General features: G+C 52.0%; 1 protein-coding gene across 1 annotated transcript; it reads right to left on the bottom strand.

The window, feature by feature from the left end:
- Nucleotides 1-477: 477 nt before the first annotated feature.
- On the bottom strand, nt 478-16,105 carry LOC147964578 (uncharacterized). The gene is made up of 5 exons (XM_087530042.1): nt 15,971-16,105; nt 15,828-15,895; nt 4,286-4,397; nt 3,968-4,208; nt 478-851 (listed from the first exon to the last, which is right to left on the bottom strand). Exons 1-5 carry the CDS (start codon nt 16,103-16,105, stop codon nt 478-480), a joined length of 930 nt encoding a protein of 309 aa, XP_087386168.1.
- Nucleotides 16,106-17,605: the final 1,500 nt, after the last annotated feature.

Here is a 17,605-nt window from a genome sequence, read left to right on the forward strand (position 1 = left end):
ACGCATCCCGTGTTAGGAATGTGGACGTCAATCACCCTCTTACCGTGAGGGAGTCCGAGTTCTCAATCATGACGGTAAAGAATACATGGGCTCCCCGGTTTCAGCCATACTTGGACCAATCACAATGGCCGGAGTATCATGGAGTTCAACTATGGCCGGACCCGGAATTGAAGGTCGTTAGACAGGGAAGACGTAAGACAAAGCGTCTTAGAGGTGACATGGACGGATGGGGCCGTGGTGGCGGTGGAGAATACGGCACCGGTCAATTCCAAGAGCCTCATGAGCAATCCCGTTGTGGGGACTGCAGTCATCGGGGACACAACACAAGAACTTGTCCCAAACCAAGAAAAAGATCAAAGAAAAATGATGCAAGCACAAGCCAAGCAAATGATAGCCAACCAAGTCAACCAAGGAGTAGCCAACCAAGTCAAACAAGCCAACGAGGAACTAGGCAACAAAGAGGGAGTCAACTAGGTCTTAGAAGAGGCTGTGGTGATGGTCTTGGCCGTGGTGGTGGTGGTAGAGGTCGCGGTGGTGGTAGAGGTCGTGGTGATGGTCTTGGCCGTGGTGATGGCCTAGGCCGTGGGGATGGTCTTGGCCGTGGTGAAGGACTAGGTCGTGGTGATGGTCTTGGCCATGGTGAAGGCCTAGGTCGTGGTGACGGTCTTGGCCGTGTTGAAGGCCTAGGCCGTGGTGAAGGCCTAGGCCGTGGTGGTGGTCTAGGCCGTGGTGGCGGTAGAGCCCGTGGTGGTGGTCTAGGCCGTGGTGGTGGTAGCGGCCGTGGTGGTGGTAGAGGCCGTGGTGGTGATCTTGGCCTTGGCGGCGGCCGTAGTGGAGGAATGTTCTCTTGGCTTAATGGACCATTGTCGTATGTGACTTACTATGATCTTGTTCTTTTGGCTCAATGCTTGTGTTGTCATTTTGCATTGTGTGACTAACTATTATATTGCCATTTTCATAGGTATGAAAACAATGAAGGGGGTGGAGGACACGGAGGGGGAAGGTGAGATCCCTTGGTGGTGGGAGGAGGGACAATAAGAAGAAGGAGAAGAAGAAGAAGAAGAAGAAGAAGAAGAAGAAGAAGAAGAAGAAGAAGAAGAAGAAGAAGAAGAAGAAGAAGAAGAAGAAGAAGAAGAAGAAGAAGAAGAGAGGAAGAAGAAGAAGAAGGGACAAGGACCGTGACCTTCTTATGAACCAAATTGTGTGCTACTATGTGCTATGAGACGTAAATGACTATGTGTTTTGGCTCAATGTTTGTGTATGACTATGTGATTGAACTACTCTCTTGCTATGTGTGTATGACTATGTGAATTGGAGTACTATATGTGCTATGTCTTCTTTCTGTGTTTTGGACTACTACATGTGATTTGGATATGATATATGTGCCATCTATGTGAATCACAAAACATAAAAAGCACTTGGAATTTGAAAACAGCTGACAGTGCAACGCCTAAGGCAACGGCGCCACACTACACAGTGCAGCGCCTTGCCCTTAGGTGTTGCATAGCTGGACATGCCAGTCCAGATAGCAACATAACCATTCCAGTAGCTTTTGCACCCGAAAAATTGCTAAGTCAGTGCGCAGCGCCTAAGGGAGAGGCGCTGCACAGTACAGTGCAGCACCTTTCAGTTAGGCGTTGCACGCGGACTTAGCAAATTTTGGGGTGCACAAGCTACTGGAACGGTTATGTTGCTCTCTGGACTAGCATGTCCAGCTGTGCAGCGCCTTGCCCTTGGGCGCTGCACACCTGGACATGCCATTCCAGAGAGCAACAGAACCGTTCCAGTAGCTTTTGCACCCGAAAAATTGCTAAGTCGGTGTGCAGCGCCTAAGGGACAGGCGCCGCACTATACTGTGCAACGCCCTGACTTTAGGCGCTGCACAGTACAGTGCAGCGCCTTGGCCTTAGGCGCTGCACGCTGACTTAGCAATTTTGCGGGTGCAAAAGCTACTGGAACGGCTCTGTTGCTCTCTGGACTGGCATGTCCAGGTGTGCAGAGCCTAAGGTCAAGGCGCTGCACTGTGTAGTGTGGCGTCGTGGCCTTAGGCGCTGCACATCTGGACATCTATTAGGATGCACTCACCCCCTCCCACCCATCCCCACCCCACACACCCCCACCCCCACACAAACCCAAAGCTCAGTGCCTCCCCTCTGCCCTCCTCTCTCCCCCTCTCAAATCCTTCTCAGATCCGGAGTCCTTGACCGTTGATTTCGAAGCCAACCCCTCCATTAAGGTATTCTCCTCCGATCCCCTCGTTTTCATCCATAGGAATTGTCACATTTGCTCAAATCTTGCTACTTTGGGGAAACCCTAGTTTTGGCTTGGATTTGGAAATTTGTGTTGAATCATGTTATGTTTCTTTGCTAATTTGGTATGGTTAGGCTTTCATAGTATGTTAGGGTTAGGGTTATGTGTTTTTGATGTTGGTGTTAGGGTTATGCTATGATTAGGGTTGTGGTTATTGTTAAGTGGGGGTTAGGGTTAACCAAGAATTCTCGGTTTTGTAGGCATGGCTTCATCCGGTTCCATGACGAGGCCACCGTGTGCTAACCAAGAAGACATGTCGAACAAGTGGGAGGACGCATCTTTGGACAAGGTGAAGGAGAAAGATTTCAATATCCCGCCATGTTGGTGTGGAGATGTTTGCAAGGTGAAGGTGTCCACCGACCGAAAGAAATCATGGACGGAAGGGCGGAGATATTTTGTATGCCCGAACTATGCTTATGATCGTGCACTTCCAACTAACGCCTATGACCAACCACCGGTAAGCTCGATAAGTAAAATGTTACTCTCCAATGTGTGTCAACATTAACAAAAATGTTGTATGTAGTCACCGCCTCCTCTATGCAAGTACTTCACATGGATAGATCTTGAAGTGTCATAAGATGTCAAAAAGGACCAATACCAAGATTGTCTTAGGCAGCAACGGCGGTTCGAAGAATCGTTTCTAAGAGGCTTGGAGGAAGAGCGTCGTCAGAAGGAGAGGATGGAGCAGAAGAAACGAGAGGAGGAGAGGGCACGCCAAGAGAAACTTGCTCGTGAGGAGGAGAGGGCAAGAAAGCTTGCAAAGGCTCGCGAGGCACAAGAGGAGGACTCGGCACGTGACAAGAAGGGGAAATGGCCTCGCTCTACTCAGTAGGGACTTCGCTTCGGTGCACTCGTCGTCAACTATCTTCTAATGAATGTGTCGTGAACTTGTAAGGGCATGTGAGATGTTGGTGAACTATCTTCTAGGGCAAGCTGCCATTTGTCATTTGTAATGAATGTGTCGTGAACCATGTCGTAGTAATGTTTGAATTGTCTTAAGTTATGAACTCATCGGCATAAAATTTTTGTTTGTTCAAATTGATGTGATGCTGTAGTCATTGTAAGTATTATGATGTTCTGGTGAAATGAACGTGATGTAAACTCGGTTTTTCCAGTACAGTGCAGCGCCCAAGGGATAGGCGTCACACAGTACAGTGCAGCGCCTTGCAGTTGGGCGCTGCACTCTGACTTGGTATTTTTCGTGGATGGTCAGTGCTGCAAGCCTTCTGTGGCTCTCTGGATAGCCATGGCCAGTTGAGCAGCACCTACGAGACGGGCGCTGCACTGTATGGTGCGGCGCCTAAGCGTTGGGCGCTGCATAGTGCAGTGCAGCGCCCAAGTGTTGGGCGCTGCAGTGCTGTTAACTGCAAAACTACAGAAACAGATGCCATTTTGGCCTCATGCAGCACTCACATAACTTGCTTTAACATCGTAAAATTACTGTAAACTGCACATACTGAACAAAGACAACTAATAACTTGAACATCACATCATTTAGGACAATTCAACATTACTACTAGTTTGCAAACACAAATACCACACTAGTAATAGTTCACCAACATATAACATAACGTCACAAGTTCATCAACCTAATGAAACGGCTACAAGAGCACTAACAAACACAAGCACTAATGCCTTCCGCGTGTGTTCCTCGTGCCACGCCTGCAGGCAATCTTCTTCTTCCTGGGTGGACGAGCCTCCTCTTCCTGCACTTCCTCCTCCGCCTCCGCCTCATGATCCAAGCTAGCCATCCGCGAGGTCCCTACGACCACCTTTGGGTTGCCCCTGTTGTCAAAGTCGTTGGGCGTGTACCGGCGTCTGGGCTGCTTAGGCTTGAACACATATGGGGACCGAAGTTGAGCGTCCGCCAAAGTCATGTCATCATCAAGCTCATCGCCCTATCACACAATCAAACAATATGGTGAAGACCAACGTCGTAATCAAGTGAGAATCACATCTAAAGGATTAGTCATACCTCTTGGGTGACCGCACCCTCATCATCCAGATAAGCATATGAGGAACTCACATCGTCCCTCTGATGGTGAGATGAGGGGTCTAATGGTGTACCAGACCTAGAGGCAGATGGTGTCGTGGTTCTAACTCTGACAGTGATGTAGGGGGGTATGTATGGAGAGGCTAGATCTTAGCTATTGGGAAGTTGTAAACACACCAAGATGTACGAGTTCAGGCCCTTCGCGGAGGAAGTAACAGCCCTACGTCTCGGTGCCCGGAGGCGGTCGACTGGATTACTGGCGTGTGAATAACAGGGGTGCGAACCCTTCATCCTGAGGAGGGGGGTGGCTTATATAGAGTTCGCCGGCCCCCTCCTGCCCTCAGTAATGCAGGGTTTTCAGGTACATTTAAGGTCGGGCGTTACTGGTAACGCCCCTAATAAAGTGCTATAATGACCATAAAGACTACTTAACAGCTGACCGTTTGCCTGCGGAGTGACTATAGGTCTCCTGGCGGTCGAGTGGTTGGCTTTCTGGTCGAGTGATAGCTTTCTGGTCGAGTGATAGCTTTCTGGTCGAGTGTCTTGAATCCGTCGAGTGGGATACCTTCAAGTCGATTGAAAGGTGACTTCTCCTAGGGATGTCCTAGGGTAGGGCTCCTTGGACAGGTTCGTGCCCCTACCCTAGGTACATGGCTTCATCATTAGCCCCCGAATGGATCGAGGTTAGAGTGGGGAAAGAGTTGGAGATCTTTCCGACTAGTTCTTTGGGCTACGTGAGCGCCTCGTTTTGGGTCAATCGTCACGGATGACGTTGCCAACCTTTTTCAGTCGCCTTGATCCATTCCAGGCCTTTCGTCGAATGAATTTCTTTATTTGTGACATAACGAGCGTCGGCGCGGGCGGGGTCTTCCGTCTTGACAAGTTGTTCTGCAGCCCGCGGATGTCGTGGGATTTCGGATTTTGGGAAGCGCGCGGGACGGGAGCGGCCACAGTAATCGGAAGCGATAAAGAGGAAGCTCCTCGATCCCCGCATCACCTTTTTCGCCACGTACTGCGCGCGCGTCCGCTGCGGGATTTGACTGGATAGTTTGGGCCTACCAGTCAGCCACTCGGGAGCGGCCCCTTATAAATCGCCGGCTCGGGGTTTCCAAGCAGTGCGCTCTCTTCTCCTCCTTTCTTCTTCCTCTCTCCCTTCGCAAGTCCTTCCGCCACCTCTGTTCTCGCCCCAGCGTAGCAGGCCCGTGCGAGACTTCGCCGGCGACGATGATGAAGGGCAAGACCTCCGCTCTGGAGCGCGTGAAGAAGGCGGCGGCGCAGGGGAAGGGGAAAAGATCTGCTCGGGGCGGATCCTCCTCAAGGTCCGCTCTGCCCAAGGGCTGGATCCAGGGCGATTGGATGCCATCAGTGATCCGGCAAGAGGATCTCGACGACATGGTTGAGGGGGGAGTCATTCCCCACGAGGCTGCGCGTCTTCCGGGGAGAGAGATCGAACCTCAACCCCGCGATGGTGAGTGCGTGCTCCTAGCCACCCACATCGACCGAGGGTTTTCTCTGCCGCCCCATCCTTTTTTCCGGAGCTTCTTGAACTTCTTAGGAGCGTAGCTCCACCACTTTACTCCCAACTCCATTGTATACCTTGTCGCTTTCATTTCCATGTGTGAGGCTTTCTTGGGTTGCCGCCCTCATTGGGGACTTTTCAAGCACATCTTTACCTGCCGTTCTCAATCGGTCAAGAAGGCCAAGTCGAGTGACGAGAGGACGCGGGTGATCCAGTTGTGCGGGGGCTTGGCGATCCAGACGAGGGGGAAGAGCTGTTTTCCATCCATTACTTTCACGGAGTCGGTCCGTGGCTGGCAGGCGACCTGGTTCTACTGTCAGGACCAGGCGACCCCAGGACAGTCGACTGGTCTTCCTCCTTTCTCCCTCGCCCGAGCTGAAAAACCTGCTTCTCTAAAAGTGGCGCCGGAGGAAAGGGCTCAAGTCAAAGTGCTGGCCGGTCGAGTGGTTGAGCTTGTCCGTGAGGGCGTGACGGGCATGGATTTGCTGGAGGTCTTCCTCCAGAGGCGCATCCAACCGCTCCAGGCTCGTGACCACCCGATGTGGCTATACTCGGGTCTTGACGACACCACTCGGATCCACCCGGAGGAGGTCACTGATGAGATGCTGGAGGGGTGGCTGTCGAGCATCACAGGAAACAAGGACAACCCCTGAGGAGCCAGGAGGGTAATTCCACTCGACAACTCGTACGACGTGGACCAGGTATGTCTCTATGCTCCTGACTGAGGTCTTGTTTTTCTTCATTGGTCTTCTTTGAGTTGGTTGATTGACCTTTGTCTTGTCTGTTATTTTTTAGGCGACTACTGAGATGTACTCGACGCCCAATGGGGCACAGGGGCCAACTGAGGAAGGGGAGGCGAGCGGAGGTGAGAGCGGGGACGATCAAGGCGAGTGGGAGTCCGACGGTGAAGGAGAGGGAGGCGACGACGTCGACTCCAGCGAAGAGGAGGAGGAGGAGGTTGAACCCCCCCGCCCGGAGGGGCGATCCAAGCTCACACACGATCCAGCGCGGGAGCGTGGTAGTGCGACTGCTCTTGTTGGGCAGTCGTCGAAACGCCCTCGACCTCTTCTCCTACGCTGACTGGAAAGGCTCCCAAGCACCCGCGCGCAGCGCCGTCCAAGCCGCCCAAGGCTCTGCCCAAGATGAAGATGGCCGTCCCCACCATTTCTGGGTAATAATAAAACTTGTTATCCTTTGTCGACCGTGGACGGATCCTTGGTCGATCCATTGAGCCAACCAACTGACTTTCGAGGCTTGCAGTGCTGCTACTTCTGAGATCTCCGCCAAGGACGACGACCAAGAGATGGAGGATGCTGTTACCTCCAACCCTGGTACGATTACTGACGTTCCGCTTTGAGTCGACTAAACATTTATTGCAACCCTGGTCGATTGAACGTTTCCTTTGTAGCCCCTCCTCATGTTATCGACCTCCCGGATGACGACGACAACGAACCGCTGAGAATGAGGAGGAACAAGAGGTCGACGGCTGACAAGACCACCCAACCTGTTCCGGCGTCTGAGGCCATGGCTCGGGATGGTGGTGACACCACTCGGGCTTCTGTGACTTTCGCCATTCCTCTGACGAGCGTGTGGCCTTCGGCGTCGACTGCGGATCCACCTTCGCTTTTTGCTGCGTACCCCGTCCCTAAGGACCAAGCGGCTGCTGCAAAGGAGGCTATACGCCAGGCGGGGATCATGATGGAGCAAGTGAAGATGGCTCGGGAGGCCAGCCAAGCAGCCTATGACGCGAGTTCGGCTCTTCAGAGCAACGTCCAGGTCAGTCGACTCAACACTTGGTCTGTTATGATATGCTGTTTGAAGAGTCTCTTTTCCGAAGATCTTTTGTATTTGTATTTGTACACCCACTGGGTGTGTCTGCCAATTCTTGGACGAGTGGGGGCATGCTAAGTGCACCCACTGGGTGTAGTCCCCGAGACTACGATGGACTGCTGGCAGTCGACTGTAGTCTTTACATTGTGTTGCTGTAGCTGTATTTCTTCACTCGGTTTTTCCCCGAAGATCTTTTTTTTTGGTCGAACCAGTGGGGGGCACACTGAGTGCACCCACTGGGTGTAGTCCCCGAGACTACTGTCGAATGTTTTTGATTCGGCTGTGGTCTTAGAAACGTCGTCATTGTCTCTTAGTTACTCGGAAGCAACTTACCTTGGACGTCTGTCGACTGATTTTTCTTTTACAGAAATCCTGCGAACTTGTAGCTCGCTATACTGAGTTGGAGAAGCAGAAGATTCAACTGAACCTTGATCTGGAGCTGGCCAGAACAGAGCTGCAGAAGGTCAGAGACGGCGCCGCAGGTAAGACGACTTTGTCGACTGGTTAGTTTTTAGGCTTGAGTATCCTTCTGCTATTTCCGATTCAATCATCATTTCTTCGCAGAAAAACTGAACGAGGCTCTGGCGAAGAAGGATCAGGACTTGGCTGCTGCCCGTAAGGAGGCTGATGACAAGACCGCTCTGGCCGTACAGAAGCTGGCTTCGGTCGACCACTTAGAAGAAGAGAATACCAAGCTGAAGACCGCTCTGAATGAAGCCAACAGGGAGTGTTCACGTTGGAAGAAGGAGAACCTCACCCTGAATGAGAAGATGGAAGGCATCGCTCGTAGGAGGGACGACCTGGAGAGCTACTTGAGGAGCCTCGCCAAAAAGTTGTACATCAAGCTTGAAGGTGCACATTCAGTTCCGACTGGGTTTTTTTTGTGTCGACTCAGTCTATGAAAATTGACTTATCCTTGGATCGTGTATGCAGAGCTTTGCCAGAACTTTGAAGAGGATACTGGGCGGATCGAAACAAGTTTGGATCCAATCAACTCTCCCGTGAAAGATGAAGCTGCCATGAATCTGCTCTGACTGGAATCTCGCATTGACGGTGTCGTGGACTACTTGGCTCGACTGAAGGTTGCCATGTCACGGATCGACCCGGCACTTTGGCCAGAGGCTACGCTCCAAAACGATCTCGAGTCTCTGATGACTCGACTTAACGGAATCCCTGACCGAGTGCAGGAGTGGAAGAAGTCTTCTGCTCAGTGTGGCACTGATGTGGCTCTGTCTCTGGTCCGCGTCCATTGCAAGGAGGCGCGAGAAGAGAAGCTGGCCGCCATCCAAGTTGCCAATACCAGGAAGCACAACTTTCAAGATTTCATGGAGACTTTCATCGCTGCTGCCACCCGTATTGCAGATGGGATCGACTTGGACGAGTTCGTCGCCCCTTCCAGTCCTCCACCTGAGGAGTGAAAAACTTTTAAGCTCCACTTTAAATTTGCCTCGGAATGCCGAGTGGATTTTTTAACCGTTAAACTCCGTCGAGCTGAGGGCTCGATTACTTTGGCCTGAGGTCTGGGACTTTTAGGTCTTACCTGAATTGGATTTATCGTTGAATATCTTCATGGATGATCCGTCGAGTGGAACTCGATCTTCACTCGAAATAACTTTTGTATTTGTGGTGCAGCTCCGAAGGAGAAGGTAGCAGTCGATTTGCACCTCGTCGTCCTTGCGGATTGGGTTGTGTCCTGTACTTAGGCAAGCGCTGGTCTGCAGCTAAGCCCCCGAGTGGGAGGTTTGCTCTTACTCGGTAGGATTTTTTCAAACTTAGGCGAGTGCCTGACTGCAGCTAAGTCTCTAAGTGGGAGAACTTAGGCGAGTACTGGACTGCAGCTAAGCCCCCGAGTGGGAGGATTTCTCTCCACTCGGTAGGATTTTTTCAAACTTAGGCGAGTGCCTGACTGCAGCTAAGTCTCTAAGTGGGAGAGCTTAGGCGAGTACTGGACTGCAGCTAAGCCCCCGAGTGGGAGGATTGCTCTCCACTCGGTAGGATTTTTTCAAACTTAGGCGAGTGCCTGACTGCAGCTAAGTCTCTAAGTGGGAGAATTTAGGCGAGTACTGGACTGCAGCTAACCCCCCGAGTGGGAGGATTGCTCTCCACTCGGTAGGATTTTTTCAAACTTAGGCGAGTGCCTGACTGCAGCTAAGTCTCTAAGTGGGAGAACTTAGGCGAGTACTGGACTGCAGCTAAGCCCCCGAGTGGGAGGATTGCTCTCCACTCGGTAGGATTTTTTTCAAACTTAGGCGAGTGTCGGACTGCAGTTGAGTCTCTAAGTGAGAGAACTTAGGCGAGTGCTGGACTGCAGCTAAGCCCCCGAGTGGGAGGATCGCTCTCCACTCGGTAGGATTTTTTTCAAACTTAGGCGAGTGCCGGACTGCAGCTAAGTCTCTAAGTGAGAGAACTTAGGCGAGTGCTGGACTGCAGCTAAGCCCCCGAGTGGGAGGTTTGCTCTCCACTCGGTAGGATTTTAAACACTTAGGCAAGCACTGGGCTGCAGCTAAGCCCCCGAGTGGGAGTCTGGCTCTCCACTCGATAGGATTTTTCGAACTTAGGCGAAACGGATTCGCAGCTAAGTCACCCACTGAGGGATTTCGCACGCAAACAAAAGTGACAGCAATTATTGGAACGCTCTTGTCTTTGATAAAAATGAACTGCGGGAAATTTTTTTCTTATTACATCCCGTCCAAGGGAGAACTCAAGTGTAAAAGGGGCGGAGTAGTTCCGCATTCCAAGCTCGTGGCTCGTCGATCTGGCGATCAACATTGTAGAGGTGATACGCTCCATTGTGGAGGACTCTGGTGATGATGAAGGGGCCTTCCCAAGTAGGAGCAAGCTTGTGTGGTTTCTGCTGATCCACTCGGAGGACCAAATCCCCTTCTTGGAAGGCTCGACTCTTGACATTCCTGGCGTGGAATCGATGCAAGTCTTGCTGATAAATGGTCGATCTGATCATGGCCATCTCTCTTTCTTCTTCTAGGAGGTCGACTGCGTCTTGCCGGGCTTGTTCTGCTTCATTTGTGGAGGAATCGAAGTGAATCTGGAGAACGTATCTGAGCTAATCTCCTCGGGGGGAGACCAATACTACCCCAGCACCGGAACCGTTCAGCATCCTAGATCCATCGAAGAACATGGTCCAGTGCTCCGAGTGAACTTGAGTTGGGAGTTGCTGTTCAATCCACTCGGCGACGAAATCTGCAATTGCTTGGGACTTGATAGCCTTCTTTGCTTCAAACTTGATATCTAGGGGGAGGAGTTCAATCGCCCACTTAGCCACTCGACCAGTTGCATCTCTGTTGTGCAAGATCTCTGACAGTGGAGCGTCGGTGACGACTGTAATGGAATGGTCAGATAAGTAGTGTGCAACCTTCTTCGTGGTCATGTAGATCGCATATACAAGCTTCTGGTAATGGGGATATCTTTGCTTCGAAGGGGTCAAAACTTCAGACACATAATATACTGGGCGCTGAACTCTGAAGGCCTTTCCTTCTTCTTCCCGCTCGACCGTGAGTACTGTACTGACAACTTGTCCCGTGGCCGCAATGTACAGCAGCAGAGGCTCTTTACTGATTGGGGCAGCAAGCACCGGCTGGGTGGAGAGCAGAGCTTTGAGCTCTGCAAACGCTGCGTCAGCTTCTGGAGTCCACTCGAACTTGTCAGACTTCTTCATCAGTCGGTAAAGAGGCAACGCCTTTTCACCGAGACGAGAAATGAATCGACTTAGAGCGGCCAAGCAACCTGTAAGTTTCTGGACATCGTGTACACGCACAGGGCGCTTCATCCGGAGTATGGTGCCAACTTTCTCGGGATTGGCGTCGATTCCTCGTTCGGAAACGAGAAAACCGAGTAACTTTCCACCTGGAACTCTGAATGTGCACTTTGATGGATTGAGCTTGATATCGTATCCCCTGAGGTTAGCAAAGGTTTCGGCAAGGTCAGTCAGTAGGTCGGAACCTTTCCGTGACTTAACCATAATATCATCCATGTATGCTTCTATGTTTCGACTGATCTGAGTGAGTAAACACTTCTGAATCATCCTCATGAACGTGGCTCCAGCGTTCTTGAGGCCGAAGGGCATGGTGACATAACAGAAGCACCCAAATGGGGTGATCAAAGCCGTTTTGATCTCGGCGGGTCCATACAGACGGATCTGATGGTACCCTGAATAAGCATCTAGAAAAGACAAACGCTCACACCCCGCGGTCGAGTCCACTATCTGGTCGATGCGGGGGAGAGGGAAATGATCTTTCGGGCAGGCCCGATTGATGTGTTTAAAGTCAATGCACATGCGAAGTGACTTGTCCTTTTTGGGGACCATGACTACATTGGCGAGCCACTCGGAGTGGTAAATCTCTCGGATGAACTCCGCTGCTAAGAGCCGAGCCACCTCCTCGCCAATAGCTTTCCTCTTCTGGACGGCAGACCGTCGAAGATGTTCTTTCACAGGCTTGAACTTCGGGTCGACTCGTAGACGGTGCTCAGCCAGCCCCCTGGGAACTCCAGGCATGTCAGAAGGCTTCCATGCGAAGACGTCCTAGTTCTCACGAGGAACTGGATGAGCGCTTCTTCCTATTTGGAGTCGAGCGTCGTCGAGATGTGAGTCGGAGCAGCGTCCGGGTCGGTCGGGTGAATGTGAGCTGGCTTAGTTTCACCGGACGACTGAAAAGCAGATTCTGAAGCAGGCTTCTTGGCTCGTAGCAATTCACTCGGATCAGCAGTCTTCTGGTACTCTTGTAGCTCAACAACTGCCATCTGAGCATCAGCAATCTTCGATCCTTTCTGAAAACACTCTTCTGCTTTCTTCCGATTGCCGGTAACGGTGATCACACCTCTGGGGCCGGGCATCTTCAACTTGAGATACACATAGCATGGTCGAGCCATGGTGCATAAGCTGGCCGGCCCAGAATAGCATGATAAGCACTTTGGAAGTCCACAATCTCAAATGTCAACTTTTCCCTGTGGTAATTCTTTGAATCACCGAAAACTACGTCGAGAGCAATCTGGCCGAGTGACTCGGCTTTCTTTCCAGGAATGACTCCATGGAAGCTCATGTTGCTGGAACTGAGCCTGGACATCGGAATGCCCATCCCTTTCAATGTTTCAGCATACAATATGTTCAGGCCACTGCCACCATCCATCAGGACTTTGGTCAGTCGAGTGCCTTCGACAACTGGGTCAACCACCAAAGCTTGCCTCCCAGGGGTGGCAATGTGCGTAGGGTGATCGGACTGGTCAAATGTGATGGCAGTCTAAGACCGCTTTAGATAACTGGGTGTCGCCGGAGCAACCATATTCACCTCACGGTTAATGACTTTCAGTCGACTTTTGCTTTCGACATCAGCAAAAATCATCAGGGTGGAATTGATTTGGGGGTATCCGTCGTTGCTATCTTCCTTGTCCTCGACTCTGTCCGACTCTTTTTCCTTATCTTTGGGCTGTTTGCCCTGAAACTGCTGGATCAGGAGCCGGCACTGTCGAGTGGTATGCTTTGGGTAAATGAAATTACCCTCTTCATCTTTCTTGGTGTGGATGTGACATGGCAGATCCAAAACATCATTTCCATCTTGATCCTTGACTTTCTTGGGCTTCCAGGGGCCATTGGGTTTTCCCTTGAAATTTCCCTGGGTTGCGGCCAGGGCCTCCCCAGGGGCGGCTGGCTCGGCCTTCCGCTTCTGCTTCCGACTGGAATTGCCTCCGGTTTCCTGGGCGACTGCTTTCTGCTTGCCACTCCGGAGTCGATCTTCATCTTCTCCGTTAGCGTATTTGGTGGCAATTTCCATCATCCGATTCAGGGACATTTCTCCGGTCCGACCGAACTTCAGGTTCAACTCTCTGTTCTTGACGCCTTCTTTAAAGGCACAAACTGCTTGGTGATCTGGTACGTTCTCAACTGTGTGATGCAAAGTGATCCACCTCTGAATGTAATCGCTCAGAGTTTCACTCGGCTTCTGCACGCAAGACCGCAATTCTGTAAGGCCTGCGGGGCGCTTGCATGTTCCCTCAAAGGTTGTGACAAACACTCGAGAGAGATCCTCCCAAGTGTAGATGCTGCTGGGTGCTAACTGATTCAGCCACGCTCTGGCCGAGCCCTCTAACAGGAGAGGCAAATGCTTCATAGCCACCTCATCATTGCCACCGCCAATCTGTACAGCCACTCGGTAATCTTCGAGCCAAGTGTCAGGCTTAGACTCACCGGTGAACTTGCTGACTCCAGTCGCCAACCGAAAGTTGGGAGGAACCACCGCGGCCCTGATGGCTCGACTGAAACACTCTGGCCCTGAAACACGTATTCTGCTGCTGGCGGGCGCATCTCTGTTCTGGCCTTCCCGATGAGCCCTGTTCTTGTCAACCAAGCCTTGAACGAGGACAGATCTCGCGTCAAAGCCTGGGTCCCTGGGGTCAACGGGAATCCTCTGCCCAACGCTATGAGGGCGCCTGTCATCTCGATGTCGAGGCGCATATGACCCACTCCTCGGGTGAGGGGTTGGCACTCGACGTCGATCATCACGATCGGATCGGTGATCATACTGCTCATTCCTTCTGTACTGATCATGTCGGTCGCCACGTCCCTCACGCCTCGGGGGCGACCGCGGGCTGTGAGCCGACTAGACTGTATCTGTTGCAACGGATCGACTGTGGATCCTATTCCGCGACTGAGAAACAGCGGAATTCTGGTTTCCCGCCGCCCGGAGCAATGCTCTGATCTGTAACAAGCCCCTGCCAGCCTCCGACTGGGAGGGCTGAATCGATTCTGCTATACGGGCCGCGGCGGCCAAATTCTGAACTGGGGTTCGGTATACCTGCGTCGGCGGGAAGAGCTGGCGTCGACTAGACTCGGGAGCCCGCTGACGCGCTTGCTCGTCGAGTGCTCGCTGGAGATTCTCCAGTCGAGTGCGCTCGGCCAAATTAGCCAAGCGCGTGTCCTCCAAGGCCCGGGCCTCGGGGGACTCTCCGACGATAGGAGTACGGAGTGCGTCCGTGTTCCGGCGGCGAAGCTCCTCTTGCTGTAATGACGTGAGAGGTTCGGGGAGATACTCATCGTGGTGATGCGATGGGTCGCCCCCACCCGCACCTCCATCAGCGCGAGGGAAACCGGGAGGACTGTGCGTTCCATCGACCGCCAGGATCTCAGCCGCTGGGTCCCTGCTGTCGCACTCGGATGCGATCTCCGCGGAGCTAGTCGAACAGGCCGCAGAGGGATTCGTTGGGCTCGATTGCCGCAACTTGCGGGGCGGCCGACTAGCGAGCCACGGCATGCCTCACCCACCTCTGAAGTCTCGACCGACCGAAGCGCTTGCGCCGGTGGGAGACAGAGCGGGGAGACGATACGGGGGCCGATCGATACTGAGTCGACGGCTGCTGCAGGAGGACGCCACGAACGCATGCGCGGAAATGCGTCGCACCGCGGACGGGGAGCGCGTCGATGTCGAGTGGCGCCTCCTGAAGCCAGGCGGAGTCGTCGGCGATGAACGTGAGCGCGCCGAGGCGGATCTCGCGGCCCTCCACCAAAACTCCGCACGAAACCATGATCAAAGGGATCGGAAAAATCGCAACTTCTCCAATCAGGTGCTAAGATTCCGGCCCCACGGTGGGTGCCAACTGTCGTGGTTCTAACTCTGACAGTGATGTAGGGGGGTATGTATGGAGAGGCTAGATCTCAGCTATTGGGAAGTTGTAAACACACCAAGATGTACAAGTTCAGGCCCTTCGCGGAGGAAGTAACAGCCCTACGTCTCGATGCCCGGAGGCGGTCGACTGGATTACTGGCGTGTGAATAACAGGGGTGCGAACCCTTCATCCTGAGGAGGGGGGTGGCTTATATAGAGTTCGCCGGCCCCCTCCTGCCCTCAGTAATGCAGGGTTTTCAGGTACATTTAAGGTCGGGCGTTACTGGTAACGCCCCTAATAAAGTGCTATAATGACCATAAAGACTACTTAACAGCTGACCGTTTGCCTGCGGAGTGACTATAGGTCTCCTGGCGGTCGAGTGGTTGGCTTTCTGGTCGAGTGATAGCTTTCTGGTCGAGTGATAGCTTTCTGGTCGAGTGTCTTGAATCCGTCGAGTGGGATACCTTCAAGTCGATTGAAAGGTGACTTCTCCTAGGGATGTCCTAGGGTAGGGCTCCTTGGACAGGTCCGTGCCCCTACCCTAGGTACATGGCTTCATCAGATGGTTCATCAAATTCGGGATCGCGGCAACCGAGAAGATTCGATAACCGCCTTAACTTCTTGGCCTGACGCTGTAACATGAACAAGTGTATACGATATCAGACTCTGCAACATAGACTGGCTCTCATAGTGAATGCGATATGTACCTTGAGAAATGCTCGTAGTGAACCATCATCATTGCCTTTTTCAACCGGTGTTTCCTCCAGAATAGACTGGCTCTCATCAGCTGCTTTCTTGATCTCGGTGCGCTGTGGATGAGAAAGAATGAACACGTTAGCCATTCAAACATGTGTAATACGGCCAATGGGAAAGTAAAGAAGGAACACTTTACCACATAGTTAATCACCGGAACAGCAGGGACTCCGTGCCCTACCCTGACATCTCTGTTGTACTTCCCCTTTGATAGATCCTCAAAGTTTATGGGTTCTTCAAGAACATCCTCATTATATGCCGGCGGGCATATCTCAACTCGAGTATTTTCAAGAAGCCATTGTATGTAGTTATCAAAAGCAAGTGGACTATGCTCATGAAGCTTGGGGCGTGCACTGCTACGAGCTTCCTCCACACAAAGCTGGAAGCGGGTAACATACGAAGCATGATGCTTGTCCCAGTCCTTTATCTTCCGCTGCCTTCTCCTGTCCAACCTGCATGGTACAAAACCAAACATTAGCAAAATCAAGGAGTGACGATTCTTAGTAATACGGTTCATGCTCTCTTACCTATGAAGTGCTTTGTCCGTATCCACCCATCCCGGCGGGTGAGGCTGGAACAGACCAAACTGACGACACACGCGATGTGGCAAATGAAACTCAACAGCCCAGTTGCATATCAATGGGCACCGCATACGCCAGAGATCCCTATCCCGCAAGCACATCGGGTTGATGGTAAACTCCGGGGTGTACCCAAGTCTGTCATCGGAGCCATATGGCTGCCATTCCACCTATGAAATAGGGAAACAATGCAAAATTGGTGAATTTTTTCAGGCAAACATGAGAAATGACTGAAGTAATGACCTCGTTACCTGCTCAGGCATAATCGTGTCCAACTCGGCAACGTACTTCTGGTACATGAGATTGACATCGTTCGTCATCTCGGAAACCACATCCCACTTGTAAGCCCAAGTGGGGCGCCGTAATTCGTCATCTTCATCTTCATACCAAGGATTAAACCTGACGCTCTTCGGGCGTCCAATAGGCAGACGCTCCCAGCTCCATACAGAAAGTAGAAGCATATTACCACCAATGCCTGCACTACCTGTGATCCTGCAACACGCATCGTCCAGCTGCATATGAAAGAAAAACAATGTTAACTTGACAACAAGCTTGCATTGCTAATGAAGAAATGAGTTGATCACAAAACAGACCAACTACCAGTCGGTACAAGTAGGCAAGAATCGCTGAACCCCAGCTCCATTTTCTATGAAGACGGTCAACGCCTTCAGCCACATCCATGGAGCGTTCTTGCCAGTGGAGTTAGGAAACAAAGTCCTCGACACAACATACCACATGTAGACACGAGCATGTGTCTGGATCACATCATCAGTGGCATCCGGAGGGCACGTCGCAAAGTGAGTTTGAATCCACGTGAAAGCAGCTCCGGCTGCTTTCCTTTCCCTCTTCTTCTTCTCTTCTCCCTCCTCTATATCAGCCTCAGCCTCGGTAGGAGCCATACCGATAAGAGCAATCATCTGCTCGCGCTACCCATCAGAATCGGTGCTCATACAGAGAGGCATCCCGTCGATAGCAAGACCGGTGATCAACGAGACATCCTTGAGCGTCACG

Source organism: Triticum urartu, chromosome 6A (genome assembly GCF_056163025.1).
Source record: "Triticum urartu cultivar PI428250 chromosome 6A, HENAU_Tu73, whole genome shotgun sequence".
In the NCBI taxonomy this organism is placed as follows: Eukaryota; Viridiplantae; Streptophyta; class Magnoliopsida; order Poales; family Poaceae; genus Triticum; species Triticum urartu.